The sequence below is a fragment of the Brassica napus genome, chromosome A8 (assembly GCF_020379485.1).
Source record: "Brassica napus cultivar Da-Ae chromosome A8, Da-Ae, whole genome shotgun sequence".
In the NCBI taxonomy this organism is placed as follows: domain Eukaryota; kingdom Viridiplantae; phylum Streptophyta; class Magnoliopsida; order Brassicales; family Brassicaceae; genus Brassica; species Brassica napus.
Window position 1 is genome coordinate 13142235 of NC_063441.1, and position 24609 is coordinate 13166843.

The 24609-nt window shown below is 34.3% G+C and overlaps 5 protein-coding genes across 11 annotated transcripts; 2 read left to right on the forward strand and 3 right to left on the reverse strand.

Annotated features, from left to right (window-relative positions):
- Positions 1-1384: 1384 nt before the first annotated feature.
- Positions 1385-3150, reverse strand: LOC106359743. 7 transcript variants are annotated; one of them, XM_013799388.3, is made up of 4 exons: positions 2523-2766; positions 2144-2298; positions 2046-2053; positions 1385-1875 (listed from the first exon to the last, which is right to left on the reverse strand). In XM_013799388.3, exons 1-4 carry the CDS (start codon positions 2567-2569, stop codon positions 1633-1635), a joined length of 453 nt encoding a protein of 150 aa, XP_013654842.2. In that variant the 5' UTR covers positions 2570-2766; the 3' UTR covers positions 1385-1632. The 7 variants fall into 7 exon arrangements, 5 of the variants coding, with proteins under 5 accessions (XP_013654842.2, XP_048594788.1, XP_048594791.1 ...); XR_007315812.1 differs by having other exon boundaries at positions 1942-2295; positions 2523-3150; XR_007315811.1 differs by having other exon boundaries at positions 1385-2053; positions 2144-2295; positions 2523-2816.
- A 600-nt stretch (positions 3151-3750) lies between these two features.
- LOC106359744 (heavy metal-associated isoprenylated plant protein 25) lies at positions 3751-4648 on the forward strand. Its single transcript, XM_013799391.3, has 2 exons — positions 3751-4023; positions 4099-4648. The coding sequence occupies exons 1-2, from the start codon at positions 3946-3948 to the stop codon at positions 4483-4485; spliced, it is 465 nt and encodes a 154-aa protein (XP_013654845.2). The 5' UTR covers positions 3751-3945; the 3' UTR covers positions 4486-4648.
- A 1431-nt stretch (positions 4649-6079) lies between these two features.
- LOC106361006 (basic leucine zipper 19) lies at positions 6080-7599 on the reverse strand. The gene is made up of 2 exons (XM_013800701.3): positions 6481-7599; positions 6080-6364 (listed from the first exon to the last, which is right to left on the reverse strand). Exons 1-2 carry the CDS (start codon positions 7226-7228, stop codon positions 6345-6347), a joined length of 768 nt encoding a protein of 255 aa, XP_013656155.2. The 5' UTR covers positions 7229-7599; the 3' UTR covers positions 6080-6344.
- A 3527-nt stretch (positions 7600-11126) lies between these two features.
- Positions 11127-12944, reverse strand: LOC106421703 (peptidyl-prolyl cis-trans isomerase CYP21-1). The gene is made up of 7 exons (XM_048738835.1): positions 12637-12944; positions 12224-12305; positions 12107-12154; positions 12013-12036; positions 11733-11915; positions 11572-11647; positions 11127-11486 (listed from the first exon to the last, which is right to left on the reverse strand). Exons 1-7 carry the CDS (start codon positions 12733-12735, stop codon positions 11327-11329), a joined length of 672 nt encoding a protein of 223 aa, XP_048594792.1. The 5' UTR covers positions 12736-12944; the 3' UTR covers positions 11127-11326.
- An 8668-nt stretch (positions 12945-21612) lies between these two features.
- LOC106361008 (protein NUCLEAR FUSION DEFECTIVE 4) lies at positions 21613-24283 on the forward strand. Its single transcript, XM_013800704.3, has 3 exons — positions 21613-22027; positions 22296-23167; positions 23616-24283. Exons 1-3 carry the CDS (start codon positions 21698-21700, stop codon positions 24085-24087), a joined length of 1674 nt encoding a protein of 557 aa, XP_013656158.2. The 5' UTR covers positions 21613-21697; the 3' UTR covers positions 24088-24283.
- Positions 24284-24609: the final 326 nt, after the last annotated feature.

The following is a 24609-nucleotide window of genomic DNA, read 5'->3' on the forward strand; positions in this document are numbered from 1 at the left end:
TTCATGTAATATTAGATATTTTATTAATATATTTCACACAGATAATAAAATTAATATTCATGTGTTACTTGAATTTTTTTTATTCATTATATTTGAACATCAATTAAAATATGTTATCTGAATAAAGGATTTTGATTTTCAAAATAAATATTATTGATTCATTTTCATAATAAGAAATTAATTTCTGGAGATCACTGTTTTAATTATAAGTTAATTTGTGGATGTACTTTTCCATCATTATGCACATTACTTTTGTTTGTATTGTTTTTTTTTTTTTGCAAAAGAATTATTTTTTTCTCTAATTTCATAATATTTTGAATTATATTATGTGTTTTAGTTAAGTTATTTTTTTGCAAATACATTGATGTTATAAACTTATTTAGTTGACATTGTGCAACTAATTATATAATTTATGGATTATATTGTATTAAAATTTTGGTCTAGATAAGGAAAATATGCTATATTCCACGAATAGTTATCATATATAATCAAATATCCACCTACTGTTAGATGAAACTAATGAATTTATTTCTTACCAAATTAAAAATCACAAACTCATTTCTCCATGATTAGTAGTTAAAATTTAATAATCCATAGATTACGTTTTTAGTCGGTTTACTATCTACCAAATAATATTCAATCACTTTTAACCAAACCAAAGTCTATTTTCAACCAAATCTAACCCAAAAAAGCTAACACCTGATTTTTTCAGCTTCTTACTCTGATTTTTCTTTAGTTCATGATAAAGCCATTTCAGCATCTTTGCGTTCAACAAAGCACGATGTGATATTCTTTGTCACAATGCTCTATTAGTAAGTCTATGCTTTTTGTCCTATTGTTAACTTGGTGCGGCGAAAAGGTTATGCAGTTCCAGTGAAAGCTATGACTAATGAATGTCTGTAGGGGTTTTATTTTGTAACGGTAACTGTTGGGACTCCTTTAACATTGTTGTGACCATGGAGTAACTGTAATTAAGCTACACATGCATGAAACAGAGGATTCTTAACTCTAAACTGTTCTCCGGAATATATATTTTATTCACAGAAAGTGTGATGTTTAATGTAACCATTAGCAGCGCTTTAAGTCTGGAATCAAGTTTACCATAGATGTTTGCTTTCTTAAAAAAATCCGCATGATGGCTTAAACAGTTTCGAGGTGGAACTTTACTTGAGTGGTTTGATCTCACTTTTTGTTATGACCTATGGATAATATTCGATGAAGAGTACGGAATATTTATGTATGTGACATGATCAGAAGGGGTTGAATAATTTTTTTTTTGTCAGCTGTTTTGAATAATCTTGTCCACTCTAACCAGCCAGTACGATGACCACAATTTAAAATCATAACTAAAAATAGAATCCTTGGAATAGACATAATATTTTAAGTTAACAAAATGCTCTTAACGACGGGGCATCAAACCAGTTCTAAGGTTTAAAATAATTTTAAAAGGAAGCAAACATAGCTTTGTTGAAGCTGCAGAGTTCATAAAGAAGAGGAAATACATTTAAAGTTAAAACACTGAGGAAAATAGCTTGAGTGATACTTATCCGGTTTATGAAATATTAAAAAAACTGGTTAAGAAAGCAGTCGTGAGATTGAGCTAATTTGAATTGGACTCCAATAATCTGAAGCTTAACCATGGTGTGGCTTCTTCGCAGAGTGAACACCATCTGCCTCGAGGGACTCCGCAGAAGACATGTCAGATGAAACAGGGGTGTCGTTTGGTTCGGTAACATCTCCTGGGAGGCTTTCCACCATCACATGGTTACTGGGTCTGTTGCTGTTGTCATGAATACCTCTTTCAACACTTTGAGAAGGGTCTGTTGTTACAGCTCCAGCTCCTGGCATATCATGGCCGGGATTGTCATCACCTACCTGTGGAGGAGTCAAGAAATGATTACAATGATGTGAAGCAGAAGTCATCGTAAAGAGTTTAACAACATGAAATGAATAGTTTGGTATGAGCTCTGGATGCAGAGGTTGGCCATAATTGGCGGAGTCTTTTGTGTTTCTTCTTGAAAGTGGAAGTAAAACCCATAACTTACCAAAATATCTGGAATAAAACATATGGAATTATGGGTGTGTATGAAATGATTATCAAGGATTAAGAAGATGGAGTTGGAACGTGGTGAATTAAACAAACCAGGTAACTCGGAGTTGGTATTAGCTACTGACATTAACTCCTCGTAACCTTGAAAACGGAGCAGCTCCTTGTGGATGAAGTTTCTGCTCTCAGAGACCTCTTCGAATAGGAGCGAAACAGGGGTGTCCGCAAATCTGAAGCTTTGCTTGCTTCTACTACCATCAAGAATCGTTACATCCCACATAATTTGCCAAAATTAAGAAACGGATCATACATGCTCAAAGAAATTCTTATTGAATGTCACCAAAAGAATCAATATCACTGTAATCAGAAATTTAAAAACGGAATCACCTTCGTATCAAGCAAGAGCATATCGACAGACATGAGTTCATGAAATAAGTGGATTTGGTAAGATGATTTAGAGAGCAGAACTGCTAACCTTTTTATACTTGAAGTTCCACCACCTACCAAGAGCAAAGTTCGCATTAAAGATACATCGTGGATGATGGATCCAAGAACGACTTTAATAAAATGGATCTGTAACTGGAGGATTCTTGGATTGTGAGGAAGAAGATGAAACAATGGGATCAAAAACCCTAAAGTGTCGTAAGTTTATGAGCTCAGGTTAAAGCGACGATATCATAGTTTATGTTATTTAAATTGTTTTGTTTGTTTTTTAAATTTATAAATGTTTTTTAAATTATAAGGTTATTTGAAAAATATGAAGAAAAAGGAACCTAAATAAAAAAAATAAAAAACAAAAAAATATTTTTTTTAATAATGACAATTGGATATATTCAATACATTGAGGGTACTACTGTAATTAATTATCGTTAGAATTAACGTGTTACGTGATGTTTGTTTCATAAAGTCTTATTTGCAGTAGGTAGAAAGAAAACAAAATCAATATTTCTCTTAAGATATCAATTCAAAAGCCATAACAACAAATACGATGTTAAGTTTTCAAAAATAAAATAAAAAGTGATGTTGAGAGATATAGCCGTTTAATAGCATGAACAAGTAGAGTGGTACAATAGGGCTCAAATCTAAAAATGTAAGAATTTAGAATTTTTTAATAATAAATATATAAATTGTAGTTTAAAAGTTCAAAATTTTAGATATAATATTAAATTTAGAACTTATAAATTTAAAAGAGACGTATATATATATATATATAGAAATATAAACTTTTAAAACTACTTTATTATATCACTAAAATATAGTGTTAATTGTTTTTTGAAAAGACCCCAGAGACGGCACTGAAATGAGACATATTTTCGTTTGTGCACGTAACACGAGTCTATCTTAAAAGATTCCAACTTCCAATCCCAAATTAATGATCATTTATCTAATTGTTTAGTTTAATTAGTCAGCTTTTAAATAATTGCGTACAAAGATATTTTAAGAAGTCCTTATATCGATCAATAGCAAGCATGAATTATTCTGCAAATGTCTGTCAAGATTAATTATTGTTAGGTGGTGCGGTGCATATATTAGAAAAGCGACCTATATAGATTAAACTCTTCTTTATAAGAAGATTAATAATGCACACCAAGAATTATATAGCTGTATTGGCTTTTCTTATTGTTCGGTAGTCAAACTCACACCCAAGTCACCAAAGTTGATGCCAAATACCAACACATATAGACATATATAAACATATGGTCGAAAACTACTTATAGAGTTGCACAAAGAAAAATAGTTTGGTTGGTCGTATTTTCAAAATTTAAAATTCATTTTTGTGTTCACTCAACCAACCAGAAAAAAATCATATTGAATTTATCTCCAGACTTCAAAAGTTTATATCTATTTTTTTTTCTTCTCTCAACCCAAAAGAAGAAATCTAGAAAGCAAAGAAAAAAATGGGTGTTCTTGATCACGTCTCTGAATACTTTGATTGCTCCTCCCATGGTAGCTCCAAGAGACACAAAAGTCTACAGGTAACAAACTCGACCCATATATATAATTACGTTTTACATAACCACAACTTTTTAATATATGATGGTGGACATTAGACGGTGGATGTGAGGGTTTTGATAGACTGTGAAGGGTGCGAGAGGAAAGTGAGAAGAGCCTTAGAAGGAATGAAAGGAGTGAGAGATGTAACCATCGAGGCCAATGCTCAGAAAGTGACTGTGGTTGGTTACGTTGAGCCAAACAGAGTGGTGGCTCGGATCATTCACCGGACCGGTAAAAGAGCTGAGCTTTACCCTTTTGTTCCTTACGACGTTGTGGCTCACCCTTACGCGTCTGGTGTCTACGATAATAGAGCTCCGGTTGGGTACGTTAGGAACACCGAGTATGATCCACATGTGTCGCGGCTCGCACGTGCTAGCTCCACTGAAGTTCGTTATACCACGGCGTTTAGCGACGAGAACGCCTCCGGTTGTGTGATTATGTGATTTTATTTGCTGTTTTTTTTTTTTGTGTCGATGTGTTTTCGAGAATTGATTTTTGTTTGTCTGTTCATGTTGGTTTGTAATGTATAAGACCGAGTTAAAATGTAAACGGTATGTTGATGAATAGGTTATCAAAATGATCAAAAAAATAAATATTAATTTGCGAGATAATAATCGCCAAAATGATATGAAATAAGTTGCATCATAACATTATTAGAAGATATTAAAACTGCTATGATTTTGTAAGTCTTTTAGAACGATTTTCAATTAACAATATAGTAAGTTACTCAAATAATCCTGGAAGGAAATTAAAAGTAAATTTGTCGTATTGCAGGAATCAAAAAAGTCACTAGTTTGTTTTCTCTTGGACCTAATAATATAGTTAGGTGGAATTGACTAGGACGGAAAATAATGCAAATTTGATAGCTTGCGGTTGCCATCTAATCATTAGCCATGGTGAAGTGGGATTATTAGTTTAGTTGTCACTAATTTACCTGTTTAAAGGAAGCATCTCATTGTTAATTATGTGATTATGAAATGAGAGAAAAGTATGAATAAACGTAGAAATCATTGAAGTTAAGGAAAAAACATGGATACATGTGTAGCAATCAGAGCAAATAGTTGTCCCTTAACTATCACAAGCGTTGAAATAGTGTATTTGTTGCTATAAATTTATCAATATGATTACACGAAGTTAGCCAATTGTATTTTCTCTGAAATGTACTATGATCACTTTGGATATAAGTTATATAACTAGTCTATCTTTATATTATGTTAATAGATATATGACCACGGATTAATTTCGTATCACTTGCATTAAATGCCAGGCTGTGTTTTTATGAAAATACAACTGACAAGTGGAGTGGCTGGAGCCAAAGCTGGGCCTCCCAACGAATAGTCCATAATACTATAGTGGAGTGGCTGGAGCCAAAGCTAGACCTATGCATGTAAGGTCGTCATCATCAATAATACTATAGTGGAGTGGCTGGAGCCAAAGCTGGGCCTCCCAACGAATAGTCCAATACAAATTTTTATTTGTCAGCTAAAACTTTCGTATCAACATGTTATCCTGAAAGACAGTGCATGCCGTGTGTGCGTAAAATAAACGGCAGAGCATTTTCTTGCAGAAGATCAAAACATCCTTGTACGCGAAGGCCTAATGGAACATGAACAAGGTTGTTATGGATTGGCTTGGAGCTCCTTTCTAGGAAGGATATCTATTGAGTGGGCTCACAAGGTTTGAAATTCTGCCTCTGGGATGTTTCAGCTACTGCCGATGATAAGATTTTGAATGCAATGCATGTGTATGAGTTAAAGGGAGACTAGCTTTAGGTCTGCCAGAAGGCGTCTACCACTATTTTAACTGCTGTTAACTTGTTTGAGCCAATCTACTATATATACAACGTTATGGCTGTATGCTATGATTCCTATTGCAAAATCCTATTTTGAGATTAGTTCAAGTGATGAGAAAAGACTAGATGACATTAAGATCAACAAAAGATTTTGTTAAGCAATCTGTGTGAGAACCCCATTCAGCAAATAAGGTAGGAGATCTCAGGAAGTGAAACTTTTATGATGAAACACCACACCAACACCGTTCAGCAAATAAAACAATTGCTAATTCCTCATACACAGACATAATATCAATCAACTTAGAAACAAATGGCAGGACCACAGTTTGTATTAACAAATCATCCTTCTTGCACCGCAAAACTCAACAAGAAAATACAATGGAATGAAAAGAGTTTCAAAAAAGCAAAAGGGAACCTGAGTGAAACTGATGATGCAGCTGAACTCTACAACTTATTTGGAATATAAATATCTATCCAGGTGTAAATAGATGTTACAAGCTTGATGGTGGTTCAAGCTGCTTTATGCCCACCTAAAATGAAGACCAAACAAAAAAAAGCATGAGTCATACTAATTCTATGAAGAAACAAATGATGAAGCCCACCATATGAATCATTGATCGACAAACTATCTCAGTTTCACAGTTACCTTTTCTCTTATTGGAGGCAGATGCATTGGCACTGCTGTTAAACGATCCGTTTCCATTGCCAACTAAGTTGTGATTAGCCACGCACTGTTGTAACTGATCAAAACCACAACCATCATTGATCGACACACCTCCTTGGCTACTCCCTCCAAACCCATCCTGAAGGCAATAAACCTCATCACCACACTCCACATTACAAGGATTCATCATCATGTGTGAGAAAGAAGGAACATTAGGCTTCTGATAAGGAAAAGACCCAATCTCCCCATCAATCCTCCCTCTCAAATCCACAAGCAAACACTTGAGCCTCGAGACCTCAGCTTCCAAGGCACCCTGACTCTGCAACCTCTTCACAAGCTGGTGATTCACAGCCGTGAGCCTCGCCACCTCGTCCTCCAACGAAGCGGCCTTAGCCTTCTTCTTCTCTCTATACTTCCTAACGGCTTCCCTGTTCCCCAAAGGCCTCTTATTATCCCCCTTCTTCCCGCAGGACTCGGCTGTGTCGTCGGTGGAGACCTTCTCGTCGCTGTCCTCTGGGAGGATCTTGGTGTGGACGTGGAAGCAGGTGTGAGTGTGGGCGTTCTCAGGACCCGTGGGGTTACATGTGTGTGTGTGGGTGCAAGCTGCGTTGGAATCCTTGAGAAGCTCGTCGAAGAAAGTATCCATGGAACAGTTTGTAAGAGGTAACCCATTCATGTCGGAAGTTGAAAACACTTCCTGGTTCGAGAACTCGAGCTCGCCGTCTTCCATTGACGGTACTTTAGCTAAACCAGTGAAATCTCGAGCTACCGAATCAATCAAAACTCTGATTTCACAGCAATTCGATCTGTGATTGAGAAGAGAGATCGTAGAAAAGCCCTAAAAGTCGATACTTTCGAGCTAAACCCGTGAAATCTCGAGCTTCCGAATCGATCAAAACCCTAATTTCAGAACAATCCGAGCAATTAGATCCAAGAAAACCCCTAAAAATCGACACTTTCTAGCTAAAGCACGTGAAATCTCGAGCTTCCGAATCGATCAAAACCCTAATTTCACAACAATCGGAGGAATTCGATTTGTGATTTAAGAAGATAAAACCCTAAGATTCCAAAATTGAGATGAGTGATGGACGGGAAGGGGGGAGAGAGAGAGAAAGGGGGACCGTTGATTATATAGTAACTTTTACAATACAGGTGTCATCACTTAAGTGGTCGGCTAAAAGACATGGATGTACGATCGCGATTTCGAGTTGAAAAGAGATTCTCTTTTTCTTTTTTTTTATTCTTAAAAAAGTTTAATTATAAGAATCTGAACGTGATTGGCTCAGCAGCATCTTTTATATTTAAATAATTAAGTAGACTTGTATTATCATCATTTTTTTTATTTGTCAAAATTATGTTATCATCATAATAAATTGATAATATGGATGTAGCAAACAACTTACTTGAGAAAACAAAACATTGACTTAAAACGAATAATAAAATTAAAACAATAATAAGTTTTTGTGATTAAAGAAAAAAAAAACAAATAAGATCGTTAAAACGAATATTGTCTTCAACTTGTTATTTTTATTTTCTTTTTTGGAAAGCTGTCTTTAATCACCATCTACTAAAGTAAAAAACAAATAGATCGTTAATCACGTTGACGTGAACATTAGCGAACGTGATAGACGTAGCTTTTGTACTTTTATATCTTTACTTTAGATCATAAGAATAAAAAGCAGGTTTGATGAAGAAATTCTATTCCTTTTGGGCTAGTGGTGTACTTATTGTAAGTAATTAATTGAACAAAGGCAAAGGCAGTTTTAAGTTATTTATAACACAATAAGACAGTTTATACTACAGACACACTTTTCTCTAACTTCATCACATATCGTTGGGTTTTCCAAGTTAAAACAGAACTATATTGTAAATAGTAGAACCCACTTTCATCTCTCTCTCTTATCTTCTTGACCCACTTTCAACTATCTTTTATCTTCTTCTTTTTTTCTCTCGAACTTTTTCATCTTCTTCATTTTAAAATCTCTGATTTCTAATCTTTTTATTTCAAAAGATTATCTTTGCAAAATTCAGATTGAGCCACAAATTCAGCTCATAGTGACTGATTTACCATCACAAACCATAGATATCATGATTGATGTAAGTCAACAAGTTTTCCACCATAATTCACAAGTACGACGAGCTCTACTACCATCTCCTTTCTTCTACATAGATCTTCTATTTTGTAGTATCTCAAATCCGATGGAAAGCCTCAACCTTGTGCCCTCAGACTATCTTCCACGGTGTCCCAAAAGGTGTTTGTGGTGATCTCAGCCTGTCTTTGTGCCTCAGGTGGACCGTAAAGGGAAGCCGCCGCCGCATCTGAGATTATTTCGCCATTGTTGGACCTTGAAATTAATTTTCTTTAATTTTCATATGTGATCTTTGTAATTTTAAATATTTCCACTGTTGCCCTAAAACTTTCAGATTTGCAAATAAGTCATCTTTAGTGAAACTAAAACTTTTAAATTTGCATTTTAGACCCTTTCGAATGAAATGAAGAAATTTTTTTACCAAAAACCTATAAATACATCTTTTTAGCAACTATTCTCAAAATCATTAGAATTATTAAATATCATAATATGAAAAATGTACAAATGATTATGTGTACATGTATCATTTCATATAATATTGTACATATGGACAGTAGAATATATGTGTACACGTTGATGATATTTAACACACTATGTACCTTTCAAGTATCATTCAAAATTTGATTTTTTTTTTTGTTTTTGGGTTTTTAACCAGACAATGTGATTTGCAGTTTTAGTGAAAAAACACGATATCTAATTGTGATCTAACCATATAATTTTATTGTAATTATGATATTTTATGCAATTGTGGTGCAATTTGTTTATATCTAAAGAACATATGCAGTGTACACATGTACACTTTGATGTTGATGTACATATGTACATCTATGAAATAGATGTACATGTACAATATGAGCATTTAGATGTTACTATTGCATCTTATTAGTTAATTTTGATTATTTAAGTAGTATTTAATTGTTAATATTGTATTTGTATACATAATTGCATAATCAAGGTTTGGAATGCATACATGTGTAAATTTGTACATGTTAACATGTGTACACGTGTACATGTTTATATGTGTTTATGTGTCCATCATCACTTGTGTGTATATTATATATCATTAACGCAATGTACCGTACAATCATGCTTCTCCACTAAAACCGCAAATCACATTGTCTGGTTAAAATCCCAAAATCACATTTTGAATGATACTTTAAAACTATTTAGTATGTTAAATATCCTCAACGTGTACACATATGTTTTACTGTCCACGTGTATCATATTATACGAAATGATTCATATACACCTATTCATTTGTACAAATGGTTGTTTCCACGTTGTCCATATGAACACTGAACATGTAAATGTACATATTTACTTATATTACACAACATGGACATGTTCAAACTTATCAATATCAGAACACAACTGAATGCAATATATCTGATAAAATATTGTACATACTTGTAAATTTCTTTTATAAGTAAATGTTAAACACGCAAACACTTTTATATGTGTTTACAAATTATTAATATAATAGTGTACATACACATTATTATCCATGTGTACGACCATGAATGTGTACATATTTTGTTTATTTTCAAAAAATTTAATCAGTGGCATTTTAGTAAATATGTCTTCGTCTTCCTCAAAATTTTAGGGCTTTCTCCAAAAAATTTACGGCCGCTATTGATTTCTTTCACATAATCTTTCATTCTTTTACGTTTAATTATATGTTACACTTCAAGATCGTAGTTTTATCATCTATAAAATATTTTTCACATTCAGATTTCAAAAATAGTGAGTTTTTTGTCAAAGAAGATGAGTTAAAGAGCACAAGTGGAGATGAACTGAACACAAGGGCTTTGGCGGTATATATTATTACGGGTCTGAAATGTTTGAGATCTTCGTGTCTTCTTTTTCTTGTTTGGGAAGATTAAGAGATAATAAACGTATGGGTCCTACTAGTTGGAAAAACCAATGTTTCGTTCTGTTTTAGTTGAGATAAACTACCTTAGTAGTTGAAACTGTCTCTGAATGTAATAAAAACTCAGAAACTGCCTTTAAATGTAAATTACTCTAATTAATTTATTTTTTTGGTTCTAACGAGGATGATGGGAACACCAGAAGCATATTTTTCAGTTAAGGAACCCACTGAGAAACAAGAAACAAGAAACCAAAACTGAATGATGAATGAAACCTATCAGAACCACTTGATAAATGTAGAAAATTTTAGAGCTTTTAATATAATTTCATCACTTAATATTGAGCTTTTAATATAATTTTAGAGCTTTTGATATTGAGCTTGCATAACATTTGCAAGTAGGCCATCCCATTTCTGTTGTTAACTCATATTTGACAAGTTCAGTTTGTGGTGACAGGATGAAACTATGCTGAATCGCGCAAGAAACACTCTGAGCTCTGTTTCAACTCCACCTCCTCTGCGGTTAAGACGGTCGCAGACAGTTCTAGCACAGAGCGCGTTTGGGGTTTGCGATTGCTGCTGCCTTTTGGTTACTTTTACGAGATTCCAAGTAAATGTTGGAAGGAAAACAACACACACGAAAGCAGTAAAGAACCTTACTGATTCTCTTATTTGGCATTAAAGAACTATTATTAATCATCAATAACATTTCTAGTGCTCATTGCAACGTTTGTGAGAACTACATTGGCATAGTTGTTCAGAATTCAGATCATCACATCTGCGAAACTATAAATAAAAAGAGAGAGAGAGAGGATCTCACACACGAACAGAGCCAGATGAGCAAGTTTTTGGTTGTGTGTTTTGGGTCATATCATTCTTCATCCCATTTGTCTTGAGGGATCTCTCCAGAATCAGCAATCACAACTTTCTTCCTGGGTTTGCCACTGTAAGTACCAGCCCCACCTTCAATGGCGAACACATTGTCCATCCCTTGTATCACCTTCCCAAACACCACATGTTCCCCTTCCAACCTGTCCACCACACATTTCACATACTGTTAGTTACTCAGTTCTGTGTAAGAGCATGAGGGTTTATCAATGAGAGGAGAGAGAGTACCAGGTAGCCTTGATAGTAGTGATAAAGAACTGTGAGCCATTAGAATCAGGTCCTGTATTAGCCATCGCTACAACACCTAACATAATACAGATTTGGTTAGCTACAAGAGTTTACATGCAACTCACTTTCCTAAAGTTGGTACAGAGAGTACAAGTGCGCACCCGCATGTGAATGCTTTACTTTAAAATTTTCGTCAGGGAAGGTACCACCATACGTTGACTCGCTCCCTTTTCCATCACCATGGATGATGTCTCCTCCTTGGACTACGAATCCAGAAACTATACGGTGAAACTGTGTTCCTTTGTAATGTAGAGGCTTTCCGCTTGAAGCTTGTCCCTTCTCTCCTAAGTAAAGTAGTGTCCAGATCCATTTAATCAGAAACTGATGAGGAGGCCAACGTTTTCAAGATAAAACATTAATCAATCATTTAAGTAAGCAAACCTGTGCATAAAGCTCTGAAATTTTCTGCATAAAAACAAATAGTATACCATTAGAAAAACAGTTTAAGCGTAACCTGAAGATGACAAAGACATACCTACGGTTTTGGGAACAACATTGCCGTATAATCCAATAACTATCCTGCCTGCAAGTATTGTAAACACAAGAAAATCAACAAAGCTTGTAGAATAGAATATATATTAGTAACTTTTACCTAAGCGCTGGCCTTCGATATCGATATCGAGAAACACTCTGTGTGTAACTTGGCAATCCTCGGTGACTTGCTTCTCCTCCTCCTAAGCAGCATATCAAAAGAGCACGCAAAAAAAAGGCTTATCATATTCTGCTGGTTATTTTGAACTCATTAGCAAACTAACAACAATGCGGAGACAAACATTGGAAGGCTAATCATGACACAATAATCAATCATCAGATGAATACAAAGCATGTGACACTCATTCTACGCCCCTTAGCTTACATCATCCGTTTATAATGCTTCCTTAGGATAATACCAAATGCATAGACATTATTACTTTTATCAAAGATCAAAGAGCCAGATCCACATTAAAAAGCGTAATAATAACAAGAAGCTGGGTCGGAGGAGGAGGAGGAAAGTGTCCTACTTACTTTACGGGTGTGTGAGAGCGCAAAGACGAGGAAGATCGTAAGGGCAGCGAGGAGAAGAAGGCACCTCGGCTGTACCCAAAACGACATCTCTTTACTCATCTTCCTTCTTTCTTTCTTTCTTTCTTAAGAATTCATCTCACACAGAGCTCGATCTCACCCTCCAAATCACAAAAACGGGACTTCACTCTTCTTAGATCTCTCTTCGTGAGTTTTACAGCAGCAATGTAAATTAGATAATTCGCCGGCAAATTGTTTGTGGCCGGAGTATACTTTCGAAAGTGATGAGGTTTACAGTCCAAAACGATCTGTGTGTTTCGTTTCGTTTCTTCTTCGAAGGTGACTTTCTTTCTTGTGCGATATGCTATAATGGGCTTACATGACCACTAAAGGCCCATTAGTTTATTGGTAGCCCATACTGAAGTGCTCTAATGCCGTTGGAGGTTGAACCGGTTATTAGTGAATTAAAATATAATTAATATATTATGAATTGATCGGATTGAAAATTAAGCAAATTATAACACAAAAACTTTATTTTTTCACCGAATACATTCTTGAAAAAAGTAAATAGTATTATTTCCACAGTTAAATTATTTTGACATTTATCTTTCATATGATTTTGAAAGTTTTTAGATTAACCATCGAATTAATACATGTCATTTTAATGTTTTTAGTTGTATGCTTAAGGAAAAATTACATTTTTATAATTTAAAGTCGTTTTAAAAAATTCAAAATATAACATATAAGAAAAATATAACATATAACGTTTCCTCATTTTTGTAATTTGAAATCGTTTTAATAAATTTAAAATATAACATATAAGATTTTCTCATTTTTGTAATTTAAAGTTATTTTAAAAAATTCAAAATATAAGATATAAAAAAATCTATTTTTTTATTATTATATGGTTAATATGATTGTTTAACTTTTTTAATAATATAAAATTAAGCAAAATGAAGAAAGATTCAAAAATTGTTATCAATCTTTATAATTCATAGTCATTAGTTGTCATATATATGTTAATCATATTAAGTAATTCCGTAGCTTTTATTTAATGAAATAATACACAATTCTTATATTTTGGTTTTTACTCAGCTTTTATATTTTATTGGTCCCTACTCAGCTTGTTCGAGAAAGAGACAAATATCTCTGTTTATTTGTTGTTGTTTTTTCTTGTACTTCCTTTAGCTAGTAAATTGCGTGATGACTCTCATGGACCATGGTTGTGCTCCAGCACGAAGGTTGTCTGGATTATGTTTGAGATAAGCTATTCATTTCTAGTTGTTTGTTGTGTGTGTCTCTTGTCTTTCGGGTTGCTGGCTCTGTCTCGAAAGATTGATTATCTGCGGGCATTGTGTTTCATCATTTGTATCCACTGGTGGACCTACGTTGAGAAATGGGGTGTCATATGATACAGGTTAAATTTATAATTTAGTGTTTTTTCTATTAGTGCATGAGAGTTCTGTAGTTCAAATGGTTGTATAGTCCATCTTTGACACACCCTTTCATCCGTTCAAATCTCTCAAATACTTTTTTTTTCATTTATTTTTAAGCTGGGCTTTGGCCCAAAGATTATAATCCTCCTTAAAACACAGTCTGGGCCCGCCACTGTTCGTATCCCACCAATGTATTAAAATATTTTGCTAATGAATATGTTCACTGTGAAAAAAAAAATGTTGTTGTTTTTTAGCCAAAACTTGAGGAAACTTTTTGTTTTATGGGAAAATAAATAAAACATACTTGATGAATGGTTCAAATGTAAATGAATGGACAGTTGGACACGCCACACCCACTGTAGTTGGTAGGTGCGTGCGATATTTTGGCTCTCACTGGTAAAAAAGTTGGAGTAAAAACGGTGGGAGCCAAAAATATCTATAGAGTTAATAATGTTTCCGCCTCCTTTATTTAGAGTAAACTTTTCAGTTGGAAAAAAAACAATTTACTTGATAACAAAAAGATATTTAATCTAACTACTGTGGGTCTAGCGAAATATATTTTATTCTGGGTTGCGCTGCATTGTTTCCGAGTCACAACCTTTTTTTTTTTTTTTAAGATTATGTACTTAGCAGGCACACGCCTTAACCACTCGGCCAAAGCGACTTGTTGAGTCACAACCTTGTGTGATCATTAGTTATGTTATCTGTTATTCGATAACTCACTGAAACCACATGTTGAGCAGTTGAGGTATTAAATTGAAAACCCACAGAACCATTAATCTTTTATCTAGAATGAACGTTTACTTAGTCGTGCTGTTTTATAATATTTTATGTCTAACTATGAATGAATTTTGTGTATGAAAATATTGCGTGAAACATATGGATTCTTTTGTCACCATTGCAGGTTTTGCATTGTGATATTAGTACGTACTAACCCTCGTAAAAGCGTTAGAGAAAATCCGAAAAATACATGACAAAAAGATACTGAGCCACAATATCTTAGATAGCTAGCAACAAATTTAGTAATCGATCGGCTCCATCCCACAAACTAGTTAAGAAAATAATGAAAGAGTGAATTTAATACTTATTTATAAGCATATTAACCCAAACTTTTATTAAAGATAAGCTATTATTTTATTTGCTAGTACCTGTCTACCTGCTCTCATGTTATATCTTTTTGTCATTCGTTCTCAACCGTTGGATCCATTTAATATCATATAAGGATCATTATCCCTACGGACTCATCGTTTACGAATCTCTACAACATTTAACGTTTTCGTATTTTTCATCTCAAAATATCTTTTGGTGATAAGCAAATTGTGATAACCTTGCCCAAAAATCAGATCACTTATTTGACAAAATTATACTAATTGTGGCGATTGTGATAACCTCGCTCCCACCATACATTGATAGAGACATGCTCATATCTCACTTATTGTCCGAAATCCCGAATTGTCCCCATCAATTCAGTACTATTATCATAAATTACAAATGGCAAGTGGCAATAAAACTTTCAAACATACATGAGATATTTGTTGGGCATCTTTTATCTACCAACTCTGAAGTCTGTGATACACGCCGATGTCATGGTGCTCTTTTGCTACAAAACGTATATTCCATTCAGCAAAGCTTCAAGCTGATCTCAAAGCCATAAACGTATATTCCACTCAGCAAAGCTTCAAGCTGATCTCAAAGCCATAAACGTATATTCCATTCAGCAAAGCTTCTACAATCCATGTTACGTAATTTAGGAGTTTAACTACTAAAACAACTCGCCAAATTTTTTTTTGTCCAGTCAAGCTGTCATTAACTCAGGCTCTTCTGTTTCAAGAGATCCATAAAATCCTCTCGGATATCATCATGACTCCATGAGTGCCTCCTCCTTCTCCGTTATCTCATTTAGGTTTATTATACGAATTAGTCTATGTTTCAAAGTTAGGTTTATTACATAAAAATGTCTATTACATCTAGATAGTTTGCACACACAAAAAAGGCCAAACAGAAATCAAGTAACATAGACACTTCTAACTATACGATAGAATCAATTTGTGAATAATCCATTTTTCGTACATACGGTATAAAGTAATGTGGAGCATCAACAAATTGGCAAGTCAGGCGTGATTAAATGTTATTTCTTCTATGACGATGAAACGTGTCTGAATTGATCATACTTGAGTATTGAGTCATTAGACTGGTGTCGGATTGTGTTCAATATAATTATTACAAACTTCCTTTTGCCAAAGAAAAAGTGCTTACAAGTTACAGATATCTCTTATATTTCATTCTGTATATTCTTTTCTTATTATCCCATGATTCCCTAATGCTACCAAACAGAACGTTTACATATAGACTCTTAATACTACGAGAGACAAATAATCAAGTTAATATTAGTATATGACTCTCTGACCATCTCCCATCATTACCATATAATGGAAACAAAACATATAGCTTGACTAAAACAGCATTTAAAAAAAAATGTTTGTCAAATGGTTTGTCTGATAAGCTTTACGGAGCTTTTTCATTAGTTAAGACATACAGAAATCTTTCATCAAATAAAACCATGTGGTCGCTTACGAAATTCAAATAAGTTAACTTACAGCTGCAAGAAACAACTGGCTTTACACCAAAAAAAAAGAAAAGAAACTACTAATCATCCTACTTAACCATATTTTTGTTATCGCCAGTTCAGTATAAAAAGCAATTTGCATTAGAAGAAATTTCTTATATTTTTTCTGTCGACATTTATATAAGAAAATGAATGAAAAGAAACAAAAAGGATTACACCGTAATTATCACGGCTTCCACACACCTTCACATCGTACATGTGTATCTTTCTTAAAATAACCAATATTGAATTGTTCGATTTATAGCAAATTACTCACTATCTACAAAAAATAAATATAAAGCACTAGAAAAATGAACATAAAAAAAATACACAATTTAACCCCAAAAAAACAATACATGATTAAATTATTTAAGAGCAATTCTCTTAAATAGTTTTTCTTAAATTTTTGTCACAAAAAACTCTTAAATAGGAAAATGACCAAAAGATGTTTTATTACAAAAAGAAAAAAACTTTTCACCTCCTGTTTTATAGATATATAAATAATATTTTTGTTATAATTTCGAATTATATGTTTTCAAATTCAAACTTTTTATATTTTTTGAATTTTTTCAAATTTTATTTTTAAAATTTTAAAATGCCTTTTGAAACTATTTTAAATTTGAAAAAAAAAACAAATTTAAGCTCCATCTTTAAACCTTCATCCTTTAGCTCTAAACCTAGGTGAATAATGGTATATTTACCATTTAATAAAATTTATTTTTGTTATTTATTTTGAATTTTTTGTGAAAATAAATTAAAAAGACAATCCTAGGAATTTTTTCATTATTTAAACATATGTATTAATAAATTTAAGAAAATTGTACCTTAATTTCGTTAATATATGTACTAATTTTGTTTCCACCTTTAAAATCTTAAATATTAATGGGGTTTTTGCCAAAACTAACCCACAACTTGATTTTAATCCCAAATCTATACCCAAACTTGAATCAAATGCAAAACTAACCTAAAAGCCTAGTGAAATTACAGTTCAGCCCCTTGTGACCAAACAAAAAAACAGAAGCCATTTTTACGAATATAGCCCCAGTAAATCGTCTGAGTCGTCTGAGATGTTGGAAGTCGTCTGGACGACTGAAGTGTAAGTCGTCTGGTACCAGTTTATTTTAAAAATAATTTATAAATCTTGTAAAAAAATATTTTGATGCGTAAAAAATAAAAATCAAGTAATTATAAACAGTTTTAACTGATATAAATTAAGATATGATAAAATTGATTTGTTTTGAAGATAGATGAGTGGAAGTAGTGAATCATGAAATACATTAGTTTAGGAGTTTGTCAAACATATGTTGTAGTATTGTATGTATTGTTAGGGTTAGATTTTGGAAAACTAAAATGTTTTTTTCAAAAATTAGTTTTCACCTATATGTGTTTATTTCTGTGTATAGTAAATACTTTTCAAGTTTGATTTGGTTTTATGAAGTGTTTAATTAGATAATTAAGTTTAGGGGTTATGTTTAGGGTGTGGACGACTTATATTTCAGTCGTCTGTTGAATAATTTACCCGGACGACGTATATTTCAGTCGTCCAGACGACTTACTTGTAAGTCGTCTGGAAAGTCTTCTATTTTAGTTTCCCGCTAAAAATATTTAATTTTCCGCTAAAAATATTAAACTCTTCTGGACGACTTACATGTAAGTCGTCTGTTTTAATTTCTTCACCAGACGACTGAAATGTAAGTCGTCCAGGAAGTCGTCTGAGTCAAAAATATTTAATCTAATTGGATTTTTTGTCTCCCTATATAAAGAAAAATTTACACATTCTCTCTCCTCCTCTCAAATGGCTGCAACAAAAATGTAATGTTCATCATTCTAAAACTCTCCAACCTCTCTCTAATCTCTTTGACTTGAAAACACCAAACTTTATATGAATTTTTCAGTTTTGTCTCATGTATTTCTTACTAATTTATTTCTTTTGCAGGTTTTTAATCAAATGGTACTCATCTTCCACTAATTTAGAGGTAGATCTATTAATTTTAGATATGTATTTTTGTGTGTTCTATAAATGTAGATTTATCTAATCTTCCACTCATTTTCTCTATTTTTAAGTCATTTGAACGTTTTTGGATATGCAGGTTTTTCAGATCTGGATTTGATGTGCAGGTTTTTCAGATCTGGAAGACTTCTGGGACGACTTACCTGTTAGTCGTCTGGAAGTCGTCTGGAAGTCGTCTGGAAGTCGTCTGGACTTCTTGGAAGTCTTCTGACAAAGTCGTCTGGACTTTCAGGAAGTCGTCTGGACTTTCAGGAAGTCGTCTGGACTTCCAGGAAGTCGTCTGGACTTCCAGGAAGTCGTCTGGACTTCCAGGAAGTCGTCTGGACTTCCAGGAAGTCGTCTGGACTTCCAGGAAGTCGTCTGGACTTCTAGGAAGTCGTCTGGATTTTTCTGAGCGTTTTGGTAAGTTTTTATGTCTGATTTTTCTTCATTTGGTAACTTCTTGTTGTATAAAGTTCTTACTTTTTTCCCAAACTAAAACTTTCTAAACCCACTCTAATCTCTTTGACTTGAAAACACCAAACTTTATATGAATTTTTCAATTTTGTCTCATGTCTTTGTTACTAATCTATTTTTTTTTTTGCAAGTTTTTAATTAGATGGTACTCATCTTCCACTAATTTAAAGGTAGATCTATTATTTTTAGATATGTATTTTTGTGTGTTCTGTAAAGGTAGATTTATCTAATCTTCCATTCATGTTTTCTGTTTTTAAGCCATTTGAACGTTTTTGAATATGCAGGTTTTTCAGATCTGGATTTAATATGCAGGTTTTTCAGATCTGGAAGACTTCTGGGACGACTTACTTGTTAGTCGTCTGGAAGTCGTCTGGAAGTCGTCTGGAAGTCGTCTGGACTTCCTGTAAAGTCGTCTGGAAGTCGTCTAAACTTCCTAAAAGTCTTCTGGTAAAGTCGTCTGAACTTCCTGGAAGTCGTCTGGACTTCTTAAAAGTTGTCTGGTCTTGTCTACTCAAGTGGAATCCAAGCTTGTCTTTGTAGATGAATGATCTATAATAGTTTTGTTTGTGGTCTGTTTTGTGAATTGTATGTATACTCTTTTAGTTGTGAATTTTTTGTAAAATCAGTAATAATGTTTTTTAAGATGTATTAAATGTGCTAACAATGTGTTTACACATTTACAAATCAGTGAAATAATAGACTTTAGTAGCCTTTTTCTTATCTTTGGATCTCTCATATGCAATAATAAACTCCAATGGCCTTTTTCTCATCTTAATAAACAAGAATTTTGGTAAGAGATGGAAACAAACAATAGTAACTAGTCAAAGCATATCATATTTTTTTATAAGTTTGCATTAAAAAACTTAGTCAAATTTAGTAAAACTAAGGGAGTGAACATATTTTGTAAATATGAGTTTTACATATCCTGAAGTTACTTATCACTCTTAAAAATACAAGTTATTCAAAAACTAACGTAGAAGACTTAAAAACTAGTAGAGAAGACGCGGATGACTTCAATCTAAGTTGTCTAGACGACTAAACTATATGTCGTCTGGTCAACGCAGAGGTTATTTTTGCAATTGACTTTGAAATCTGTTATTTCGGACGACTGAAAGTTAAGTCGTCTACTATTGTTTGGTTAAAAAAAAAACTCCAAAAAAGCTAGACGACTTACATTTCAGTCGTCAGAGGTTAGTTTTGCATTTGACTAGATTATTTCAGAAGTTTGACTTTTTGGACGACTTACATTTCAGTCGTCTAGTGAAAATTAAAATAATAATATTTTTTTAAAAGTAGACGACTTACAGTTAAGTCGTCATAGGTTAGTTTTGCAATTGAAAAAAAAAACTTCAAGATTTAAATATATACAGACGACTTATAATTCAGTCGTCCACGAGACGACTGAAATGTAAGTCGTCCAGGATTTACGAGGTTTGACCAGAATTTCGGAAAAAGTCCTGGACGACTTACAATTAAGTCGTCTGGTGGACGACTGAATTATAAGTCGTCTGTGTATAATTAAATCTTGAAGTTTTTTTTAATTGCAAAACTAACCTATGACTACTTAGTTGTAAGTCGTTTACTTTAAAAAAAATATTATTATTTTAATTTTCGCCAGACGACTGAAATGTAAGTCGTCTGGGGAAGTCAAACTTCTGAAATTATCCAGTCAAATGCAAAACTAACCTATGACGACTGAAATGTAAGTTGTCTAGGTTCTTTGGAATTTTTTTTGAAACCAAACAATAGTAGACGACTTAACTTTCAGTCGTCTCAGGTTACAGATTTCAAAGTCAATTGCAAAAATAACCTCTGCGTTGACCAGACGACTTCCAGGTAAGTCGTATACAGCCAGACGACTGAAAGGTAAGTCGTCTACAGCCAGACGACTTCCCAAGTAAGTCGTCTGACGAACAGATCTGGAAAAAAACTCGATGTCATACCTTAAATTGGTGAGATAAGTTCCTTAGCATACATAAGGCTTCTCCAAGCACACAGAATCACAAACAAAAGTCACCCACCCATAATCGTTAGCTTCTATGACTCTATGAACCATAAAAATTTTAGAATCAAAATCTTGGGTTTTTTAGCTCATTGTGGAGAGAAAGTGAGAGATATGTTATGTTTAGTTCACAAGAATGGAAAAAGAAGAAGGGTAAATCGATTTTGGGAGCATTAAGAGCTTCAAATTGGTTGTTCATGGTGGTTGTGGTATTGATGACAATGGCAATCTTGTAATTACTTGAAGATGATGAGGGTGAGAGAGTAAAAATGTCATTTTCGTAAAAAAAAAAAAAAAAAAAATTGATGGCATTTTCGTAAATTATATGAACTTGTGGGGTGAATAGGGCAAAACCAATTTTCAAAAAAAAGGGAGGTTAGTTTTGTGTTTGACTTTAAGTTGTAGTTCAATTTTGCAAAAATCCCAATATTAATAGACTTTGTGGTGATGAGACTACTGATGTTCAAACCTTTGACCTATAAAGCAGTACGCAAAGAGCTCAACAAAGCCGAATACTAAAAAAGCCTTTTCATCTTCTGCTTCTCAAGTCTCCAATGGGTTTGGGGAGATCTTCTTCTTCATCGGCTCTGAAATGGCTTGGCTTCGTTACGGCTGTTTGGGTCCAATCCATCTCCGGCAACAACTACACCTTCTCCAATTACTCTGACGCTCTAAAATCCCTAATGAACCTCACTCAGGTCGAGCTCAACAGCCTCTCCGTCGCTAAGGACGTCGGAAAAGCCTTCGGAATCCTCGCTGGACTTGCTTCAGATCGTCTTTCCACTCCAGTCATCCTCCTCATCGGCTGTTTCGAAGGCCTTCTCGGTTACGGTGTACAATGGCTCGTCGTGAGCCGCACCATCCAACCTCTCCCTTATTGGCAGGTTCTGTAGATTCATCATTTCATAACTGGAAACAGGGCGTCCCGTTTTATAATTTATAAAAATATTTAACTCTAGATTGATAAATCCAAACATATTTCAATTTTTAAAAAAATAAAAAAATTCGTCACAAATAAATTTTGTAGAAAATTAAAATTTGAAGTAAATATAAAATTTAGGAGTTTAATTTTTCTTTTTCTTTAGACACTTTGAAATGTTAGATTTCTTGGACTTGACGTCATTTCGAAACTGTGTTGTGTTCTTGTTGTAGATGTGTGTGTTTCTCTGTATGGGAGGAAACAGCACGACGTGGATGAACACAGCGGTTCTTGTAACGTGCATAAGGAACTTCCGGAGAAACCGTGGTCCTGTTTCAGGGATTCTCAAAGGCTACGTCGGCTTGAGCACTGCGATATTCACGGTGGTGTGCACTGCTCTGTTCTCCTCCGATCCGGCTTCCTTTCTTGTTCTCCTCTCCGTCGTGCCATTCGCCGTCTGTCTCACGGCGGTTTTCTTCCTCCGTGAAGTCCCTCCCGCTACTTCCACCGCAGAGGAAAACGAAGAGTCTCGCTACTTCGCCGTGTTTAATATTGTGGCGATTGTCGTTGCCGTGTACCTTCAGTCGTATGACGTTATCGGAATCAAAACCGGAGCTGTCTCCGTCGCGTTCGCCTCCGTGCTTCTCATCCTCTTAGCTTCACCTATCGCCGTCCCTTTCCACGCCTACGTTCGGAGTTTAAATCTGAACGAAGAAGACGTAGAAGGACGAGCCGATGAACCTTTGCTGAGATCCGAGATCACGGAGGAGACGGTGGTTGGTGCCGCCGCTGCGGCGGATAATGAGTTACCACCGTATCCTACGCTTCTAAAGGAGGAGGAAAATAATCAAGGAGGTATAGAGAAGAGGAGACCGGTGCTTGGAGAAGACCACACCATATTAGAAGCGGCGTTGACCGTTGACTTTTGGGTGTTGTTTGTGTCGTTTTTGTGTGGAGTAGGAACTGGTTTAGCTGTAATGAACAACATGGGTCAGATAGGGCTTGCGCTTGGTTATACAGACGTCTCCATCTTTGTCTCCATGATGAGCATTTGGGGTTTCTTTGGTCGGATTCTCTCCGGTACCATCTCCGAGCACTTTATCAAGTAAGTCACTTCACTAAACCCTAAAGATTCGTCTAAATATGGAAACTAATTTGATAATTGGAAAGAAACTAATTGTTTAACGTGACTTGGAAGCTTCTCATGATCATTTTAAGAGAAGTATATTTGATTTCTTTTCCAGTTACTCTGAATTAAATATTTTTCCATTTACATGATCTTTTATTTATGATGGTTTTTTAAAATAAGACATGAAAGGAAATTCCATTTACGTAGTTATTTAATTCTTTATGTAAAAGTTTCCTTGTCTAACAATGGGTCCAATATCTTGTACCCGGGGACCGTTAAATGATCTCTTATAATTTTATTTGACATGAAATCATGGAAATTTTGAATAGTCTTGCTATTAAGATAACTTTTTCTTTTAGGACAAAAGGCTATTAAGAGAACTTTTATTACATTGACTAATCTTGTAAGTTTGATAATTTTATAGAAAAAATGGAACACCAAGACCATTATGGAACGCAGCATCTCAAGTTGTCATGGCCGTAGGATATCTACTGATGGCTTTAGCTATACCCGGTTCACTCTACTTCGGTTCAGTTGTGGTTGGGGCTTGCTACGGAGTCCGGTTAGCCATAACAGTACCAATCGCCTCAGAACTCTTTGGCCTCAAGTACTACGGACTCTTGTACAACATCCTCATACTTAATTTTCCTCTTGGCTCATTTCTTTTCTCCGGTCTTCTTGCGGGTTTGCTCTACGATGCTGAAGCTACACCGACTCCTGATGGAGGCAACACGTGCGTGGGAGCACATTGTTACCGTTTAGTCTTCATTGTAATGGCATTTACATCCATCATTGGAGTTGGTCTTGACTTCTGGCTTGCGTTCAGAACTAAGGAGATCTATACCAAGATTCATGCTAGCAAGAAGGTTAAGAGATCTAGTGGTAGTGTTAGATGAAAAATTGTGTTTAAACTAGATAGCTTTTGGGTAAAATCATTTTTGGGCACACTAGTTCTATTAGTAATATGTAGACTATATAGTCTATATTCGTTACCATTGGATGGGATGTTTGTACACTTTCACTTACGAAGTGTTTGTGTAAAAACCAGTTGTATGGTTCAAAATTTCAGATAATAGGAAATCAGTTTTATATTTTCACGATTACTTTCTGTTTGTATCTGTTTTTTTTTAAAGTTGTCCAAAAATTAAAGTTTAACACTTAACAGTATGTTTTATGTATAATCACAAGTTCAGGTCCTTAGTTTTTGGTCAATGAAACGAACCTAAACGCCTAAACCAAAAACATGATTACAATATAAGTCAGTCTAAAGAGACTTATAGCAATGTTTTCACAATTGTTGTTTACTTTTTTTATGCACTTTCTCTGTTAATCACACGTCTTGTTTATAAACTATCCAATTAATGTACTTAGAAAATGGAACAATAAAAATTGGAAAACATAAACCATGTATTTTTTTT